Source organism: Sparus aurata, chromosome 13, assembly GCF_900880675.1.
Source record: "Sparus aurata chromosome 13, fSpaAur1.1, whole genome shotgun sequence".
NCBI classification, from domain to species: Eukaryota; Metazoa; Chordata; class Actinopteri; order Spariformes; family Sparidae; genus Sparus; species Sparus aurata.
Genome location: NC_044199.1, coordinates 380735 through 401929, shown reverse-complemented (window position 1 = coordinate 401929; position 21195 = coordinate 380735). Strand labels below are relative to the sequence as shown.

General features: G+C 42.3%; 1 protein-coding gene across 1 annotated transcript in view; it reads right to left on the bottom strand.

Moving 5' to 3' along the window:
* The window catches only part of gabrb2b (gamma-aminobutyric acid type A receptor subunit beta2b), a 61520-nt gene extending 53077 nt beyond the window's left edge, over positions 1-8443 (bottom strand). The window contains exons 1-3 of the mRNA XM_030438287.1: positions 8129-8443; positions 7882-7979; positions 7206-7273 (exon numbers count right to left, since the gene is read on the bottom strand). Coding sequence (XP_030294147.1) covers positions 7206-7273; positions 7882-7979; positions 8129-8211 — 249 coding nt within the window. The 5' untranslated portion in view covers positions 8212-8443. The remainder of the gene's footprint in view (positions 1-7205; positions 7274-7881; positions 7980-8128) is intronic.
* Positions 8444-21195: the final 12752 nt, after the last annotated feature.

The following is a 21195-nucleotide window of genomic DNA, read 5'->3' as shown; positions in this document are numbered from 1 at the left end:
TTCAATGATGTTTGTGTTCTTAATGTCTCAACAGGCTGCTGTTTTCTTCCATCCTCACTCTAACTTTCCACATGCAGTTATTAAATGTGCGGTGACGTTCCATCTCTAGTGCACTGCAACACTTAGTTTCCTTTAATGTATTTCAAATCCTGTTTAAGCCAATTTTTTTATGAAATTGTCTTGAAACTGTGGCACAGAGATGAATCTGGGTCGTCCTCTACATCCACTGTATCATCTTTCCTAAGCAGTTAAAATTAATCAGTGCTGTTTTGTTAGCCTGGCTGTTTTTAGACATTGTATTTGCTCGAGCCCTGTCCAAGTCAAATCCTTGTTGAACCCTGGGTGAGTTTGACTCTGCGCTCTCTCTGTTACGTAATCCAGTTACTTCCTGGTAGCTCAATTAATATACCAGTTTATGAGGAAACATGACTGGAGACTGGTGAAGGTTTAGGATCAATGACTGTGTGTATGTATCCTAACTACAGGCATCCCAAGTGAACAAGTATGTTCATGTCTGCCCCATTCTAATAGCAGGCTTAATAGACTGTGGATTTGAAGATGACTCTACAAGAGAGACTCTAAAGGAGGAACTCAAACTGTAATGCAGTCATTTTGAGTCAATAATGACCCTTTAAAGCTCACTGCTCTTTTTTGTTTGCAGTTTTACTTTGTGCCGCACAATATCCCAGCCAACAACAGCGCTTTGGACCCATGTTACATGAATCTGTTAAACTGTATTAGTCCATTAAATATCAAGCTAAAGTTTTGAGATGAATGCAGACCCCCGCTACACACAACTCATCCTTATACATAAATAACTGACTTGATCGCTTGTCATCATATATCGCTGTTCCAATAAAACTACTTGGTTGGGATTAGACATATTTGGTAAGGTTTAGGCAGGACAAATGGTTGGTTAGGTTTAGGAAACAAATACTCGTCCATCTTCCACCGCAGCCGCTAGAGGTCGCCACCTAACAACAAACGGAAATATGGGTCGTACTGACATCGCTGATGTTTTTTACTTCATATGGTCATTTTTCTGATGCGGACGAGCTCTTTATGAGTTTGAAGACGATGTAAAGATAATTTAGGACTAATTGGACAAAAAGAGTGCCCTCACATGTCTGCACATTTTAATTGAGTCTGCCACATTTATTTTTCACCCTAGAATTGAGACGTGTTTCCGTCTGTGCACATTGCTTCTACTCCTTCGTTAGTTACTATGCAACCAGCATGTGTTTGCATCACTGACTGCAGGCAGCCAGACAGAAGTGTGTGAAACCAAACAGCGTCTGATTTCAGGAAGGTGAAAGTTACATTCTTTATCTTCAAAGATGAATTATATAATCAATCAATGAATTAGTATCATTAACATTACAATAAGCTCACTAAGGTGATGTTTTCCTCACATTTGCCTTCACATACTGGGCTTTAAATGTTTGAATCCATGCCATTAGCATTTATTTAAATCATATTGATTGACTATTCGATTATTTTGGCTGATGTCAGCTGCTCATCAATGTACAGCTCCGCCCACATCCGCATATAGTATTGAGGGTTGCTGTGAAGTAGATTTATACACAACGACAGATGCAGACTTAATATCATTTTAAAGCTCTCAGGTCCGGATGAGATATTAGTGAATACCACATAAGTGCTTCCTCAATCTTTCTTCCCTTTTACTATCATATGGCGAGCAATAATCTCTTTGCCTTTCAGCCAGCATCCATTAGAATGCATCACATTTGTATAATATATTGTGCTGGCCTCGTTTTGAGTGCTATCGTGATGCGTTTACAGCAGACAAGCCTTCAGAGATGTCTTCTGCTGCGAGGTGGAAGAAAACGGGTACTAAAATGGGGGCTCTGAATTTCATAGTCCCTCTCTGACGATCAATAAGCTCCTCTTGACCTTTATGCACATCAATAATGGTATTTCTGCCTTTTGGAGGAGGATAAGAACTGTAGTTCATCCTCAGATAGGAGTATTTCTTCCCCTGTGAAAACTGTTGGCTTAGGATTCAAGTGCTCAGTAGCTCAACCAAAAGCAAATATTGAGCCCTAAATGGCAGCAGAGAAACTGGAAATGAAAAGAATCAGCTGATGCCTCCTCACGCCTGCTGTGAGTTTTTCGCAGTGCATGAATTAAGGGCTGTGAAGCCACTCGCCTTGGGTTGAATGTCTAACATGACATTGGTATTCAGTGTACATATCCCTCTCTGTATGTCCACCTCTGAGTCATGCAGAATGAACCCTCAGCAGCTCGAGGTACATGACCTTCCCTCCAACACCAGCGCTGCTTCTGGCTCTCCACATGGTAACTTGTTAATGTCAGCGCTCTCTTTGCCATCTATCTCTGTCTCTCTCCCTCTCTGTCACATATGCAAGGGTGAAAAATTTGACCCCGGGGTCTTACACAATCATATCCTGTCCTTTTTCACCCTAGAAGGCTTGGGACTTTGGCTCTGACACCCAGGAACAAGTGACCTTTCATGGGTATGTAATGAACACCAGCCATTGCCTCCTCATTCTGTGTCTGGCTCCAGGCCTAAGTGGCATGTAATGTAGTTTTCTACATGGTACATGACTTAGTAGTAGAGCCAGCTATTGGTGCAGAGGTAGAACACCAAACAGTCATCGCTTACTGCTGTTTGAAGGGGTTTATCTTTACTAAGAAAAGGTTAGTTGTGATGTCCAACACAGTATTCATGTGGCAGCTAAACTCAATCCATAAGATGTGTTTATATTGACACAACTTTCAAACTAATGTATGCATGCAGGGGCGGTTTATCATATGGGCAGCTGCACAGGGCAACATCTGTGGAGCATGAGCATCCACAAAAAGAAAAAAAAAAAGTTTAAATTGTTTGTATTAATGTCATCCACCATGCTGGTGCTGGTGCAGCGGTGTGGAGGTGGAGCAGATGGTGGCCGCACAAAGTGCAGGATTGTGACATCAGACTCGAGGTCTGTGGGAAGATTTAGACAACCAAAGCACTTATGTTAAAGGGAAAGTTCAGCTCATCAAATGGTCATGACATGTAATCTGTAGGATTCTGAAAGACAATAAATACAGAAAAATAAAAAATGTGTCCATTTATCCACTTCATAAAGACCAAAGTGACTTTTTTCCGAATGCTGTAAAAATTACCCAAAGGTTATACTTCACTAAAAGATATTGTATTAAAATATTACTTTGGTAGAAGTGAAATAACAGTATCTGATATAAATGTACTGTTAGCACCAAAATTAATCTCTGGCAATAACTTTAATCACAAAAGTAATTTATATAAACATTTCTATGTATGTATATGGTTTTGATTGGTCGACCAAATAGTGGCCCAGTCAATTATCAGATCCAATCTTCATATTTCTCTGATTGTAGAATCAAAATCAAGATATTAAATTAAAGGAGCAATATATAAAAATTTAAATTGAAAATATGAAGTCAAATTATCAACAGTATGAGATGAAATAGCAGTCATGACATTATCATGAATATCTATTGTGAGATATGTATTGAAGTCAGCATGCTAACCAGCTCACCCAGTCTAAAGCTCACCTAGTCCCCGAGCTCTGAGACCAAACCGCTAACTGCACCGCTAACCAGCTAGCAGCCACTACAGCTCACAGCAGTTGGAGGTTCCTCTGCTGATAAGCTGCCTTCTATTTGTTTTGCCAGTTGTTACATATGTCACCTTTAGAATAAGCACTACTTTGACTGTGATGCAACCTGAAGTTCTTCATTTACCTCCAACATGCAGTGGAGTGGAAGTATAAAGTAGCTGAAAATGGAAATACAAGTACCTGAAAATTGTATAAAATTGTGTGAGTACAGTATTTGAGTAAATGGCCGTACATTCCATCACTTCTATTTCACACTGACTTGATGCTGCACTGGGACATAAGAACCGCTTTCACGAGAAATACCAGAGAGGACTTCATGCTCTTTGAGCAGCTCACGCTTGAAAGCTTGCATACTTAGTTTGGTGACTCATCTAAAGTGAGCTAGAGGCCCGTGTTGTTTCTAAATGGGTTTCTGCTCTGTGACATCGGTAACAAAGTGCTAAAACAGATGGTTTAAGATAAACCTCTTTGCAGTTCCTTATTTTAATGGCCCCTCTGGAAAAATCAAATGAATACACTATGCTATCAGCCGTTTATGTCTCTGCTTCTAATGGGAGGTCTTCAACAGGGAGCCGAGGTGGTCGGGTGGAGGAGAATATGTTGTTAATATACACCAAAGCACGGATGTCCCGCTCCGCCATAATGGCTAATGGGACACTGTTGGATGCATCCCTCAGTGACATCTCTCCATTATCCTCTAGCCTCTTCCTTATCAGCTCTAAAAAGAAAGTACACAGGGTGGTTCTCTTCCCCGCACCAAAATAAGTGGCAGACAGGCGGCCAGATGGGGGAGAGGAAATGGAAGAAAGGAAAGTGCTTCTACACCAGCTGCTATCCTGAAAAGTGGTTACATTTATAGGAAGGGGAGCAGATCAAAGATGCCGAAACCATTTACGCACACATGTGGCCTCTTCTTTTCATGACACTCCAATGGGTCAGGTGGTAATGATTCCCCTCTCACATTAGAGGGTGTTTAGTGGGCCAAACCCGACAAAAGAATGGGATGATCAAAGACGCTGCTGGCTTTGTGTGTTTGGATGGAGAGCGGGATGTTTTCTGTTCGGCCGTGTGTGTGGGTGTGTGTGTGTGAATAAAATCGCCGGTGCTGACGTACTTCTGGGCAGGATTAATAAAGCCGGGGTATACTCTGTGTTTGTTGTTCTGGAGGTTGTAGCACAGAGATGATAGCAGTGAACACAACACACCTTCAGTGTGCTGCTGGCTCAGTTATAGGACACTGAGCATGTATATAATAAACTGCTACACCTTCAGGACTGGCCCAACAAATACTTTGTTGGCTGACGTACCACGTCAACCATGGTGTAATGATAATATAATAATATCTTAATATAATAATAGCTTAGGTGTCATTTACACTTGGGACGTTTCTGAAATCAAAATTATAATCGGTAAAAAACGCTTTGAAAATAGTTTGCATGGGAACATCAGCAGCTGGACTGAATATGACTGCCACTGTTTTGGTTGGCAACTGTGACATCATCACAACACTGGACCTCAAATTAAAGGGGTACAGTGAACTATCCACATACCTAATGTTAAGTATCCGTACTATAATTATTTATTCTATCATACCCACATTACATTGCATGAAATTCAACATATTGACGGCTTTAAAAGAAAAAAATCCAAACATTTATATCCCCTTCACTTTTCAACACAAAGTGAATAGAGTTGAACAATATTCAAACATTCCCTAAATAAGCAGTGAACTAAAAAGATCCTGACATGGAGTGTGACACAAATATTAAAATAACCTAAACAAATAAAACAAATTAAATTAAAGGGGCACTTTCACAATTAAAACCCAAAACGTTTATATTTACATTATTAATGAGGTAATTCAGAAATAAACTCAGAAATATGTATTTTCATAACTGAATAAACCAGATGCTCTCAGAGGAAAAGAAGGTCCCAGAACTTTGTTTGAAGCTAGAAAGGTGGCAGGGTCCGCCACACGTTAACAAAGTCAAACAGTATAAACTGTGTTGTTCTTTAAGCTCACTTTGTTCATTCAGCCATGAAAACAAACAGTTTGATAATTTTGTTTGTTTACGTAGAAAAAAGAAATCAGTCAATAGTGATATTTCTCTTCTGATTTAAATGTCTACATAATGCTCCTTTAAATCAGAAAACCACAACAATTAAAATATAGACTCTTGAGCTCAGTTTACAAAAACTGTTTGGAAACACAACAAAATGGATCTATTGATAAGATAAGATACGTATGATGCACTGCTGCGGCCTCGACACAGTGACTCAAACTCTTTCTTGTGCGATATCAACATTTCTGTTGCACATCAAAACACTTTCTCCTTTAAAAAGTTCTGTATGAACTGAATGAAATGGCTGTTGTGCATTATGTGATTATGTTTCTAGATTTAGCCTTTTGCATAATACTTAAGCAGTTGATTCTTGGAAGTAAATCCCGTCTGCACACTTACAGTAAACCTACTGTACTTACAGCACTCACAATGTACGGTGGCTCTCAAGCTCTCGCATCGGTTACACAGAAAAACATCCATTTAATTAAGAATCCAGTGGCACTGTGGAGGGCTCTGTAGACCTGCACTGTGTGTGTGTGTGTGTGTGTGTGTGCAGGTCTTCTGCATAAATACATGCAAATAGACATTTGCATCATCTGTTCTCTCGTCTCATCTCTACACACCAACACAGTCCACAGGAGCACAAAGACAACAACATGAGGAACAGCCTTTGGGTGCTGCTGCCAAAAATACATCTGTGTGTAATCACTCCCTGACATCACAACAACATGACTCACATCACACCAGCAACGCCAAAAACAACTGCACCAGCAGGACACATCTGCACAAAGAGGATGAAAACCTGCTAATTCCACCAGCAGAGGTCAACCAGTGAGAGGGAAGAAGAAGAGAGCAAACAGCGGATGATAACAGACCCATCAGAAGCTCATTCACATTAACATTACTGTACATTCTGCTCACCTGGCCAGCTGTGTCTCAGTGTCAACAGTGACCTTCCATGGTGACAAAATGCATCCTTGAGTTTGTGTACACTGAGGCGCAGTTCTGCCCTCTCATCACTAGGAGGTGCACTTGTATGAAGCAAAACTTAATCTCCACTGCTCACATCCACAGCACCTCAACTTCTCCCACAGCCAGCTTCTGTCCCTCACACAGCAGCCACAGCATGAGGCAACACACAACATGCTCCACGTCCTGACACTTTACAGGTGCATGACAGTGACGGAGGGGATGAACTTTAACCCCCCTCCCCTAAAGAAAACACTGATATTGAGAAAAGTGAGTGATGCTTGTCTGTGGAGCTGCTCAGAAAACAGAGCGTCCATCTGTGTCACAGGGTCCCAAACCCCTCTGGAGGTTACATTCATCGAGCCTCGAACACACCGATCACTGCTTCTGAGCTCTCAGACCAGAAGTCGATGATCGGAGGGGACAGACAGTTAGACAGAGCTGCGCTGAGAGGGGGTTCCCCCGGTGTATGGGAGGGAATCTCCCCTGGTGGGTTCATGCACAGCAGGGATCGTTAGTCCAGAGGTGATAACGGCCTACTTACCATATTGACTTCTGATACCATGTCTATGCTGGCTATGTCTATATTCATTCCCACTCCAACCGGGGCACCTGGGACAGATCAGAAGAGCGGTGAGCAGCAGAGACACTGGACATCAGGTGAATGACTGAATGTGTGTGAATCATCAACACGAGTGTGCGTGATGGAACACAGATTAACACTTGTGAATTTAGCACTTGTCAGCCGGATAATAGTTTACAGTGTTCATTTCGGGCGGGATTAGATGCGCAGAGAAAGTGCTGGCAATTCCCCTAAAAGTTGTTGACAGTAAATCACCCAGCCCTGAACGCATCACGTCGCCAAAAATAACAGTGAAAGAGAAACACAGCCGGTGAAATGTGTTGGACTCCAGCAGACGTGCACTGGGAGCTGACCAGCGTTCTACTCTCGGGATGTTTCATTCAAATCACCGAGCTGGTGTGTTAACACATACACACATATATTCTTATCACATTTTAATCGTCCACATCTGCTCTGCCTCGGCTGAACCGTGTGACATGTCTCAGGACTGTGTCACCTGCTGAAGCCCGAGAAGAAAACATCTCCATTACTTTCCCGACATGTTGCAGAAGCTGCTGCGCCCCGCTGCTGGAGACGCACTCAGCTGCCTCTCACCGGCTGACACGAGCTAAATTCAAAACAGAGTTGCTTCATTTACCTCCGAAATCTGGCCTGAGTCGTATATCATAACCTTTGAGCAGCCTGTCCACCGTCTCCTTCACCACAGACATATTGCTGGGGTCGTTGGCACGGACGCTGTGGGAGAGAAGAAGAAGAGAAGAGAACAGGGGCACAGCAGAATTACAAGATGAGACATTCTTGATCCAGAAAGTGTCCAAGTCTCTCCCATGCCTGCCTGCACACTTAGTATAAAGCGAGTGGAGCTCCTCCGACCCTCCGCTTACCTCTGAGCGCTCACCGCGGTCACCAGGAGAGGGAAGATCCAGGCGCACACACACCTCATCCTCCTTATTCTCTGCACTGCCATACTTCTGTTGCTGCTTCTTTCTTTTTTCCCCCTTTTCTTTTGAATGAAGACAGACGTGGTCCAACTTATTCTTGCCAGTGCAGTAATTCCAATGCCGGGCGCATGCGTACTCCCGACCACAACATGAAGAAGCAGCGCCGCCGCCGCTGATGGTAGTGGCAGATGTAGAAGGCTACCCAGGCAGCCACGGAGGAGATTTAAAGGAGAAACAAGTCTGCAAGTGACTCGGTGGTGTGGCGGGGTGGGGAGGGGGCCGGGGGGACACACGGGGGTCTCCCTGAGTCTCTGTAGGCGGTGTATCTGCTGTTACATGCGGGTGGAAGTTGGCGGGTTTGAATCCGCGGGTGGAGGGGCGGGGAGGGGGCTGTGGGTGGGGTCGCCTCCTCTTCCGCCCGTCAGCCGAGTCATCTGGCCGGTCCCTGAGCAAGGCACTTAACCCCGCTGCTCCGGAGCTCCCAGCTGATCTGAGACCAGCTCCCGGTGTGAGAGCTGCAGCAGAGCAGCGTGCAGAGGACTGACCACCAGCGGAACCACCAGCGGAACCACCGGCCCGAACTTTTACTTCATGAAAGTAGAATGTCAGAGAGGAACTAGAGAAGATATATATTTATTTTATTACTTGCAAAATGCTGATCAAATATTGATCAGTGACGTCAGAGGTGTGTGGGTGAGAACTTTTGTGTCTCAGTTCTGGTGAGAGTCAGTCAGAACAGAACAGGGTCAGTGAGACTCTGTCCGTGGTGCTGACATGAGTCCGGTCCAGTCACCCTGCCCGCCTGACTCGGACTCTGTCCATGGTGCTGAATGTGCTCACTGCCGCTTCCTCCCGTCAGCCCCGCACCAACAGTTGCTCACGCATCGATCTCCACGCACTCGGGGCCTCTGACGAACACAATCAGATGAATAAGGAACGAGGAGCCTGGCTTCAGACCCGGAGGCGGTGCCAGCGCGGCGCCTCTGGGTCGGAAGCGGGACGCGCGGAGCGGAGCGGTATGAAGCCTACACTCCGCGCAGCTCCCGCAGCCGTGGACGCGTGTGGCTCCACGCACTGTGAGCAGGATGTGCGCCACCGTGTTCACTCGGACACGAGTCGTCACGGATCCGGTGGGATCAGAGGCGGATGGTGGGGCGGTGAGCCCCGAGTGAGTCCTGCGGCTCCACTGTGAGAGGAGAAGATGATGACTGAGTCCATGATGAATGCTATTCACTGGGAATCCCCTTTTATTATTATTATTATTATTATTATTATTATTATTACAAACACATATCACAGCCTCCTGCCCCCTGCTCGACCTGCTGGGGGCGCTGTGAAATGTGAATAATGTCAAAGCAAATTAAACACAGTTTGGATTGAATAATAATTATTTCTTTATTTCCAGCCTCATTGCACAGATTGATAACTTATCTGCAGGGGGCTGATATCAAATTGTTGAGAGACAAATAGTTGTTCCAACAGCTGCATGTGTGGCTTTTTTTTTTTTTTTTAATTCCTTCATAAACATCATCAAAACACGTCAGCTAAATGTATTTAAAATATATTCAGAGTTGGTTGAAATATGTTACCTATGATTTGTGTCGACAATGCAACACAAATCTGAGGCAATGTGTCGTTTATTGATTCAGTATTGATCAAAATAAATTAAAGGTGTATAAATGCAAGCCGCCTCTACATTTAGTCTCTGACTGTCTGTTAGTTTTGACATATTAATTAGTCTAATAGTGTTTAATTGATGCACCTCACAGATGGTTTTGCTCACAAAACTGACATCAAGCCATTATCTGATGTTAGACGGGCAGCATGTTGAGTGCAGTAGATAATGACTGCATTTATATTTTTGGGTGAACTTATCCTTTAATGTCAGACCTGGCAATGGCACATCTCATCACAGCGTTTGTGTTAACAGCTAACGACATAAATGATGGTAGAAAAACAAACACATTTTCTCCTCGATGTATAAAAACCTGTAGATACGTTTTGTCCGCGTGCTGCTGCCCATCAGCTGACTACAGATTAATTAACATGATTAGCATTTGTTCAATTAGTCAATCAATTTGATACCCATTAACTTAACGATCCTCCAGAACTCCTCCATGTTTCATGACTCAGCGGTCTGTAGGGACATTAGAGCACGCTGCTGGCTGCTAACCTGCCAGCAGGAAGTGCCTGTGTTTGCTCAGGGGCTCGCAGCAGGATCGGCCCTGCGGAATGCACCCATGACATTTTGTACTTTATATTTTTTTAATGGGCCTGCAACCATGTTTTATGTGAATTATGTAATCAGCCACAGAAAGGCTTCAGTCGGAATGGGACCAAAGGTTTCGGTTGTTCGTGCTCTCACAGATTTCAGAGTCTGGCTGTGAGGCGCAGAAAGGACACGATCACCATCAATCAAGGTTTACATATCATGACTTCTCCCAGCATGCATTTCATTTCACACTAATATCCATCAGAGGGCGAAACAGATGGTGGAACCGTAGAGCATTTCACCAACCGCAATAGAATGCGTATAAAAAAAGCAGTGAGTTGTATTGTAACCCTTCAGTGTCAGTGGGCGGGTGTTCACATCCCTTTGAAACTGCCACTGAGGGAAGCAAACAAATATTTTGACCTGCTCTGCCTTTCTTAATGCCTGATTTACTGAATTGTTTAACGTTCCCAAAAGGATTCTAGCTCCTCTCTCCTCTCTCTCTCTCTCTGTGTCTTTCTGCATCTTTGCACTCAGAGGAAGATAATGACTGCTTTTCTGAGCCCCTCAGTGAAACAAAAAAAAGACACTGTGCCTTCCTGCCAGTGGAATATTCAGGTTGTCCTGCGCTGATGAATAAAAAAGGATGTCCCCGATGTCGGAAAAAAGCATTCATGTTGTTTCATGTCAGTAAACAGGGGCTTGTTTGCTGGCATCTTGGCAGGCTGATGGAGAATGTGCATGTGCAGGGAAGAGGCTTGTGATTTCTCTCTGGCTCTGTTTGTGTGTGTGTGTGTGAGAGAGAGACAGGACTCTGTGCCTGAGTACACAGATATCAGATCTCAGTCCATCCTCCATCCTCTGCTGTGACACTGACTTTTAATTTTGCAATAAACAACCAGCATGATGAAAATCAAATGTTGGCACACAATCTCACACAGGGAGGGTTTCACTGGGCTTCTAACTTTATGCCAAAAGCTTCACTTCTTCACAAATGCAAACAAATCCACGCGTGCATCATCCAAGTTTTACCTTTGGTGGACGCGTCAGTCCTGCCAGGTGAGGCTGAAAGACTTGTGTCCTCACAGTCTGAGCAGGGGAAGTAAAGATAACACTTCACAATAAGATCATTTAAAGCTAATAACCAACTAACCAGCTAACTAGCTGACTGACTAACTGGACATGTTGACTTATAGAACAGATTGGGAGAAACTGCGTCAGTGAAGCATTAACATAAACAGAATCATCATCATTAATATGACGAGTTGTTCCTGATTAACAATGAACCAGCTGCAAACTAGTGATGATTCATAATCACTGATTTCTGAATCACTAGTTAAGTGAAACATCATGCTGAGTAAACAAGTAGACTTATTAAATACTAATTACTTAGTTCCTTCATCACACTGCACAGTTACCAAGTAGATAATGATTCATTAACGATCAGGCCGTTGCTGATTCATCTCTTACTTGCTCCCCAGTTACTTCTCAGTGTATCAGATTGTAAAGTGTCACCAAAGTCACAGTTTTGGGGCTTTTTGAGACTTTGTGTGGAGGTTTGGATTCGTCTCCTACCAAAAGACATCAACTTTATTAGAAGCAGAGGTTCATATTCATTACAATGTGGAGCTTATCCGAGCTAAGCGGTGTGCCTATAATTCTATCTCTGCCCACCACATGTCTCATTAATGAATGTTCCTCAATTAAATCGTGTTAAAGCCATTGTAAAACCCCCGCCAAATATTGGCAAACTAATAAAGCTCGTGTGATCAGCTTTTATTTATTTACACATCTCAGACATGTCCAGAGGGAAAGTGGAAGGAAGAAGGTGGATTACTATGCAGGGTTTAATAAACCTCTTCAGCTCGTGGTCTTACTGTGGAGTTGCACCTGGTCTGTGCTCAGCAGGTAACACCTCCCATGGATCGACTGTCTGATATCCATCCAGTTCCACAGAGATGCAGCGGCAGCATGCCAAAGCACGCGGCCAAAATACAGCCGCATCGCTTCTCCCACTTACTGTCATCAATATGTCTTTGAAATTTCCGTCATCGCTGTTGAGATTTGATGAATGTAAACAAATGGTGGTTTTGTATTTATGTTCTGTGTCCCTGTATTTATGTACATGTATGAATACTTAAATTAAGAAGAACTCATGAAAGTCCAGTTAAGCCTGAATGTCACATCAGAAATGACCAAACAACACGACCTCTGACAGTTAACATATAAAACATTTATAGTATAATCAAACATAATTTGTCAGCCAGAGATGAAATTGTGCTCTGCTTCTGTCTGTAATTAAAACACCTCTCTGTAGTTCTCTTTTATGTGTAGTGCAATTACAGCATTGACATTGCTGATTAGAGCTCCTTAACTCCACAGGTGAGCTCTATTAGAGGCCTCTGCTACGCACATTTAAATGATCGCCTTCTAATTATTGAGAAGGTGAGTATTTAGGTCAACGACACACAAAAAAATAATCCAGAAACCAAAAAACTGACAACCAGCGAAGTGTCGTGTAATTGTAGCTAATAATTATCCCGTATAAGTGGGATATGACTGATTTTATGTATCCATTTACTTTTTTGCTCAAGGAGATTTTAACCGGCAGGAAATACACCAAACACACACTCACAGTCATGTGGAGGACAGATTCAGAGCTTTTGTCTCAGTAACAGCTGCAAAACCGTTACAGGTGAAAGTCCTGCTTTACTAAACTAAAACCAAACATATCACGTATCACCAGCAGACTGTTCTATCTGTAAAGCATTAATATAAGAGTACCTGATATGCAGAGTGACATGTGTCAGTGTCAACATGTTACATCTGATATTACCAGATCACTGAAACATTAACATGATGTCTGTAAAAGCCTGATCTGCAAACAAACCACTGACAGATAAATGTTGTAGATTACAAAGTTACAGCTGAAGTAAAGTTGAATACAACTTGGTTTTATTTTCATGGCTCCAGTAATCTGAATAAGTTCTGATGTTGATGATAACACAGTGCTCACTGAAGTCGAAGCTGCGATCTCAGAATGTGGTGACACAGCTAACAATGAGCTTAAGAGAGAGTTTGTAAACAGCTGACAGTTAAGCCAGATTATCTAAAGCACTTTATTTAGAATAAGACAAAAATTGAAGCCCCTAATAATCCCTCAGTGAGTGTGTGCAACTACAGCGAGCACAGAAGTCAGTCTGTAACCTGCAGTGACTGTTCACTATAGACAGTTTGGTCATTTCACGGCCTCCCCCTCGGCCAGTCCTTCACTCCATCAGTGAGAAAATGATCCGTCGTTGCCTCCCTGGAAAGTAAGAAGGTGCAGGCTCCCACCTGAACTCAAAGTGAAGAGAACACGTCTTCATCTGAAGGACATTTAGCAGAAATAAAGCTACAAAGTGGCTACATGGGGGAAACACAGGGTTACGACATTCAGTGCTGCAAAGATTCAGACCATTTAAAATAATGTACAAATAGAAAGGGATGAAGTGCCAAACACACACATCAGATACATCCAGTAAAAGTATAAATCTCTTTCTGAATGATCAGGATACCAAAACAACTCATGTCTCCCTGCCTGTGATGTTGATGGTGAGCTGGGCGCGATGAGCCGACGCTCACCTGAAATTATGTTCATATATTTGTCACCATAACTCACAGATCCATAGTCCACCATGCTAACCACAGTGGCTGCACTCCATCCATCACTGTTCACCACTACTGGAAGCAAACAAGCTCATCAGGATGGCCTGACGATGCTCCTGGATGTGTCCTGGACTGCAGGGTTTGCATTGAAAGCCCTGGCACCACCAGAGGGATGCTGTCGGCCAGGATCTCCACCTGTCCCTGGCAAAATGTCACTGCAGTGGTTTCGACCCCTGAAGTGTAGATAAGCAGGACAAACGAAGTCCATCAGCCAACCTTTGCGCCTCATTACCCTCCCTCCTCCACCAGAGGAGCGGCAACCTGCTACCTCGTCAAGGTCGCGGTGTCCTTCGCTGGATATCCACCACCAAACAGCACGCAGTTCGCCAATTCTTTGCCTACCTTTTCACACACACACACACACACACACACGCACACACACACACACACACTTTTCATCGCACTCTCAGTCTTCCACTATGTCCCTGACAGACGTTGGTCATCAGTGCCAGAGCGGCTGACAGGAGTCCAGGCCGAGTGTCAGCTTTAGCCACAGTTGGATCCGGTGGAAAGATGGAGGGAGTGATGGAAGACGATAGGAGGATTACTTGAGGGCTTCTGCCAAAAGCCACTCTTTTGGTTTCTTGGCATCAGAAGTGATGATTTAGACGGTGACACAGGATGATAACACAGCCGTCGGCCTCTTGTGTCAACATATCACCATGCCACCTGCAGATTACAAAGATCAAGAGCTGGTGGAACAGAGCGAGGCGAGGCGAGGCGAGGAGAGGCGAGGCGAGGCGAGAAGAGGCGTACTCTTGATGCCATTAATTGTACTAAATTGTAAGCATTACTACACTTCTTCACTCAGAAAGTTAAGTAACAAAATGACAGTAATCTGTTACTTTATAATTAGTCACCCCCAACACTGAAGTTCGAAAGGTTGCCACTACAGTTGCAGCTTGAAGTCGTGTTGATATTAAAGAATATTATGAAGGTATTAAAAAAGATATTAAAAGGTATTAAATTCAACTTAAGAATTGCTGTATATCTGTACAATAGATGTTGCTTCATTGATTTTTGTCATTTTTAATGTCCCAAACAGAAGAAGATATACATAAAAGATCATTTCATGTTTGCTTTCTTTGTCATAATTTTGTGTTGCTTTCTGATTTTAAACGGTTTTGTCACAAATTCTTTGATTTCTTGTGTCTGCAGAACATAAATGATTGGGTTCAACATGGGAGGAAAGACAGAGGACAGAGAGAGGTTTATGATTCTGCCGTTTGGATGAATTTTCGAAGACATGGTAAATGTGATTATTATTGGGATGAAATAGATTGCCACTAATGAAAGATGAGCTGTGCAGGTTTTAAAAGCCTTCACTCTTTCCTGAACTGTGGCCACTTTAGACAATGCATAGGCAATATATAAGTAACTAAACAAGATGAACATCAGTGGAAGCCAAACAAGAAGAACTGGTAATAACTTACTAGTAGCAAAGCTGGGACTGCTGTCATTGCAGGCAAGCTTGTATATCTTTAGTATCAACAAGGGATTCAGTGATATAAATAAGGACATTATGTTATAGATAAGATAGTACCATGCTATGTCAATAAAACTGAGACAAGCTTTTACATTATCATCAAGTAGACTGATTATGATTATGGAGTTAACAGATTTCAATGACATTTATCACTCAGAGTCATATAGTGTAGAGCTCAGGAGGGAGATCCCCTCAGTGTTTAGGATAAGTGCATTTTCTTGTGTTTGTATGCGCGATCATTTCTGTTTATCTGAGTTACGTGTGTCATTGTGGCTGCAGGTTTATTCACACCAACTAGCCGGATACGTTACTGTACACCTGCAAGTTAACGAGATTTCACACCTTCACACCTCACCTCTCGTTGCTGCAGACAGGTTGAGAAGCGAGAGTGAAGATGAATCCACTTTTATAAATAAACTCTTTGTTCTCCAGGTGTATATTCCTCCAGGAGCTCCAGGCTCCGCCCACATCAGTGTCCCTCAGAGGACGCCGGCTCCAGCTGCTGTCTGCTGGTTAATGCAGGTCCAGTTGCCATTAGAGAGGAAATTAGATATAGAGAACAACATTGTTTTTGTTATTTTTTTTATTTATTTATTTTTTTTACCAGGCTTTAAGCATTTGTGCTGCAGTTCAGTATTTTAAGATGCTCAGCCTCAAGTGGCCACTCAAGGAGCTGCAGATTTGGGTTCCGGTGGGTCGGCTTGATTTTAATATTGGTAAGTAATGTTAAGATTATGTTTTCTGCTTAGAATTAAAACTTGCTATCTAGCTGCACAGGCATAATAACGGCTAATTTAGCATTAGCTACAGAGCAGCTGTAGAAAAAACAGAGCAAAAAGCAGCAGCATGTAATTTTTTGACAGTGTGGAAAATTTGGATTTGAATTTCATCGACTGGAATTTATATGAAGCCCATAAATACTATGACAGTGTTAAAGAATAGATGGTGGGAGTTGATCTACAGGAGAGGAAATGAAAACTGAAAAACTGAAGGCAATATATAATGTTTGAAAGCCTCATTGCATTATATCCCATTACAGATTTATGACTTATATTTAAGATATTTTTACCGTAAGTTGATGCAGAAAAGCACAAATTGGTGCATCAACTCACTGCAAAACACGTCCTTGCAGTACAATTCTCTTGCCCCAGTCTCACATGCGTCCCTCTTCCTACTGTCGGCATAAAACCTCCATCTCTGCTTGGTTAACCAATAACTGCATTAATTCAGCCTAATAACTTCAACCTTGAGAGACAACCAACTGTTCTGACCCGGTCAAGCTTAATCGGATCAGCTCGGTTTGAAGACAGCTCGGCGGAGTTGGCACATTACCACCTCTGCATGCTCGCTGACTTTAACTTGGCATTGGTACTTTTTTCCACAACTCCAAGTGGTAACCATGGAGACAGAGTACTAACTCTGTATTCTCACATCTGCTGCGGGAGGAATATCATATGCATGCTTTCGGTATGTGAGCCCAAATTCAGCATCCGACTACATGATCATCATGAAACAAGTGCTGCAAGAAGAAGAATATTGAACCGAAGCATTTCATGTGTCCGAGTGTGTTTTGTTGCTCTTGTTAGCTTTGAGGTTGAGTTTCTGGCTTCACAGTCTGGATGTCTCAGTCACTGTCACCGTTCCAGGGGGGCTCAGAGTAGCAAGAGTCAATTAATTTAATGAGGAATAAAAATTCAGAGCATATCATATGAACAGTTTGATGGACGTAACTGGTGTCAGTGTAGCGACGATGGTTTCATTTCATTTCATTTTGGCACTCAATAATCAATTTCTTTATTTTGGCACCAGACTCAAGTGTTTTATTTCTGAGTTACAACATTTTTCAGGGCATGTTTTGTGAACTGCAACAGAAATAAAGAGTGTAAATATGTTTTTCACTGCCAAGTAGAATATAGACCAGTGGTTCCCAGCCTGGGGTCCGGGCCCCCAGGGGCCAGAGATCACAGGGGGGGGCGCACAACTTTGTCTGCTCCGAGGTTGTGCACATTAGATTTATAAAATCCCAATAACACACCCAACTGGATAATCAAACTCTGTTTAATACAAATCAAAACATATTTTTGGTCACATTTAAATTCATTAAGCTATTTATCACCAACACCTCTATGAGGTCAAACATTAAACTGTGTGTGTGTGTGTGTGTGTGTGTGTGTGTGTGATACACCTGATGACACAAAAAGGAAGAAATGTATCTATACATTGTAAAACAAGGAGAATAAGAGCAACAACCTACAACTGTTGTTTATTTTTGCACATAAAAGTCTGTAATTAATCACTTTATTCTTTTAGTGTATGCGTGTTGGGCTCGGGGGGCGGGGGGGGCGGGGCTTGTCTTGGAGGCTGCAAGGAAAAAGGTTGGGAACCACTGCAGTGAAGGGTTATTAATAAAAACATGTTTCTAAAGTGATACATTCATACACACATTTCATGATACACACTAATGCTTTCACAGCAAAATATGAATGTTTGGAGCTCATGTCACACATGTCTCACCATGACACATCTGCTGAATCTGTCTGAAATGAAGGTTTGAATACTGAAGAACTTTGTCATATCTCACTCGAGGCTGCTGGCAAAGTTTTATGCTGCTCAAGTTTTCATGCCTTGTTTTTCTGGAGCTTTTTGTCTGTTCACAGGTCAGCCGAGGCTAAACAAAGTTTGATTCCACAAAGTTTCTCGTAGAGAAAATCTATCTGTTACCATAGAAATGGTAACATATTTGTTGTTGTTTTTCCTCTTTATATGTGTATTACATTCATGCAGTGCATTATTGTGTGTCCACATTTGCGGTATGTGTGCAAACTATTATACATAAATATATAAATATAAATATATGTATATATGTATATATATGTATAATATATGTATGTATAATATATGTATGTATATATATATATATATATATATATATATGTATATATATATATATATATATATATATATATATATATATACATATACAGATATATATAGATATATCTATTTATATATATACGTATATCTATTTATATATATATCTATTTATATATAGATGCATTTAGATGTTGTTGTGTATGTGCAAATCTGAAAATGTGCCCCGAGTGTTGTGTTGACATGTCTGTGTCAAGATCAATTATTATAAGCACAACATTCATATTTCAATAACAATACAACCCCGGGGCAATGAAGTATATTGGATCGACTTTCTGTGTTTCTCGACTGCCTTTATTTCCTCTCTCGGCACCGCGGGCTGTTGGCAGCTGTCCAGCACAGTTCATTGTGAAGCTTTTGGCTGCAGCCGGGCAAAAGGTCAGCGGAGGCAGCGAGGACAACTGTTTTCTCAAAATCAACATTTATTTTATCTTACTATGATATGGCTTGGTCTCCATGGAAACTGCAGTGGAAATTTTCTCTCCCCGATGTTGAATCCAGTGGAGGTGGTGCAGCACGTCACGTCTGAGGAGTGGGGAGATTTTGAAGAACTGTCTGTGTGCGCTCTTGAGGATGTGTGGCTGCGGGGGTGAGAGAGAAGCTGCATCCAGCCCAGAAGTTCTCCAGTCTAATGTTGTTTTTAGGGAATGAGGTCACGGACACGGAGGCACTTTTAAAACATACTACACGTTCGCCCATGCACACAGTTCATAAGCTATATATTTAAGCTGTGGGAGCATTTATCTATTTGTTGTCATCACTCTGGACCTCCTGTCACTACCGAACCACTAACAGCATCCTAACAGCAAGTCTCAACCCTAAACCTTGTAGCCCAGCTCACACTGATTGAGTCTAAACTCACACATTAGCCTTCAGATCATTCTAACTTAACATTCACTTAACATGTGACATCATTCAAATCACTTTAGGATGCAATGACCAGAAATATCTCACCTTTCCATTCCTGTGAACGCATTTAGTTCTTAATAGTCTAGAAATACTCTCTCTCTCTCTCACACACACACACACACACACACACACACACACACACATTCCACCACACCACATGCTGAGTTTCTCCTACTGTAAGTGGTTACCATAGATACCACATGGTGAGGCTCATGAAGTACAGTGGGTCCATCTCACGTGGGAGACATCATGTATTTATAGCAGCACTGTGGTGTGGCCAGAAACCAGTTTAGACAATACTCTTTTTTGGGTAATAACAAGCAATGAAGCGCTGTATTGTGAGAGAGGCCCGAGTGAGCATACGGCGTACTCGAACGTTATCAGTGACTTTGAAATGTCATTGCGTACAGTACTTCAGTGTGATAAAAATAAGTTGGATGTTGGAGCTGTTGGTGCTGAGCATGAGTACTGGAAGGTATCAGAATAGTCAGATCTGGAACAAGAGAGGTCTTTCGTCTGTTCTTCTTCTGCTGTTGTCATCTGTTTCTGCAGCTTTTCTTTTTTTTTTCTCCTCCTTGCGGCGTGCTTTTGTGTATGTCAGTGTCAGTCTGTTTTTCCACAGAAAACAAAAGAAATGAATGACTATCACTGAGCAAACGGCTTAGCAACAAAAAGCCCCGCCATCTGAGAGCTCCTCTTCCTTCAAAAGGTCGGCGAGTTTTTGGGAAAGTTTCTGGCAGTAATCTGCTAGCTCGGCACCCGGCTGCATGTTCTGTGGGAATCAAATCCAGAGTACATATCATGACGTGTTTAATTAAATCCTATTTTGTTGAATAATGAACTAATTAACAAACTCCTACTGAAGGCTTTTTTTCCCCCTTCTTCATCAAAACACGTTGGATTTTGAAGTGTGTCCCCTTATCTTCCCAACGCAATTGTACTTCCTAAATTGACATAATTGAATTGCTACCCACCCGGCATATGAGGTGTATTGTTCTCACTGAATGGGGCATACCTAATTGCAATCCATCATAATCACTGTGCCTTTTTCATCTCAATTCAGACCTTAAGTCTAATGAGTGGTTCAGTGATTATATTTTGTGGAAATATTGTCTGTTAGATATAATGGCCTCCCATTATTCAGCATTGTTCACTTGACATGGGCTTTAAAAAACTAATGACCAATCACAGGGAAGGTATAAACGAGGCCAGATGGAATAGAGAATGAGGTGTCTGAACATGTTAATTATGGCAGGTTAATCAATACGACTGTTAAAGCTACTGACTCTCAGGAGGTTGGGAGGATATATGTTACACAGCTCCTGTTTTCTAACCATCTGCTCTCTGTTCTCTGCTGCTCTTATTGTGGATGTTTGGCTGAGCGACTGATGGAACACACTTAACGACTTGGTATCCAGGAACCACTCAGGGAGACAGGCATTACATTTTGATCGCTGCCTATAAATCAGTCGGTGAGACAGTCAGTCAGGAGATGCATCTCCCCACTCAGCGCACCATTTAGCCAGCCAGTCAGACAATTAACCAGCCAGCAAGCCTCTATATGTAGGAAACTGATCGCTAACATGAAAGAATGTGAGTGCACGTATAGAATCCTGATATAGGAGGCATCACCTCTGATCTGAGCAACACTGCAGGCTGCAGACTCCTCAGAGTACGAATTCAGTATCACACTGTGTGAATACAAAAATAAGACAACAGGAAAATTATTAATAAATGGTCATTTATACTTAATTACAAAGTAGT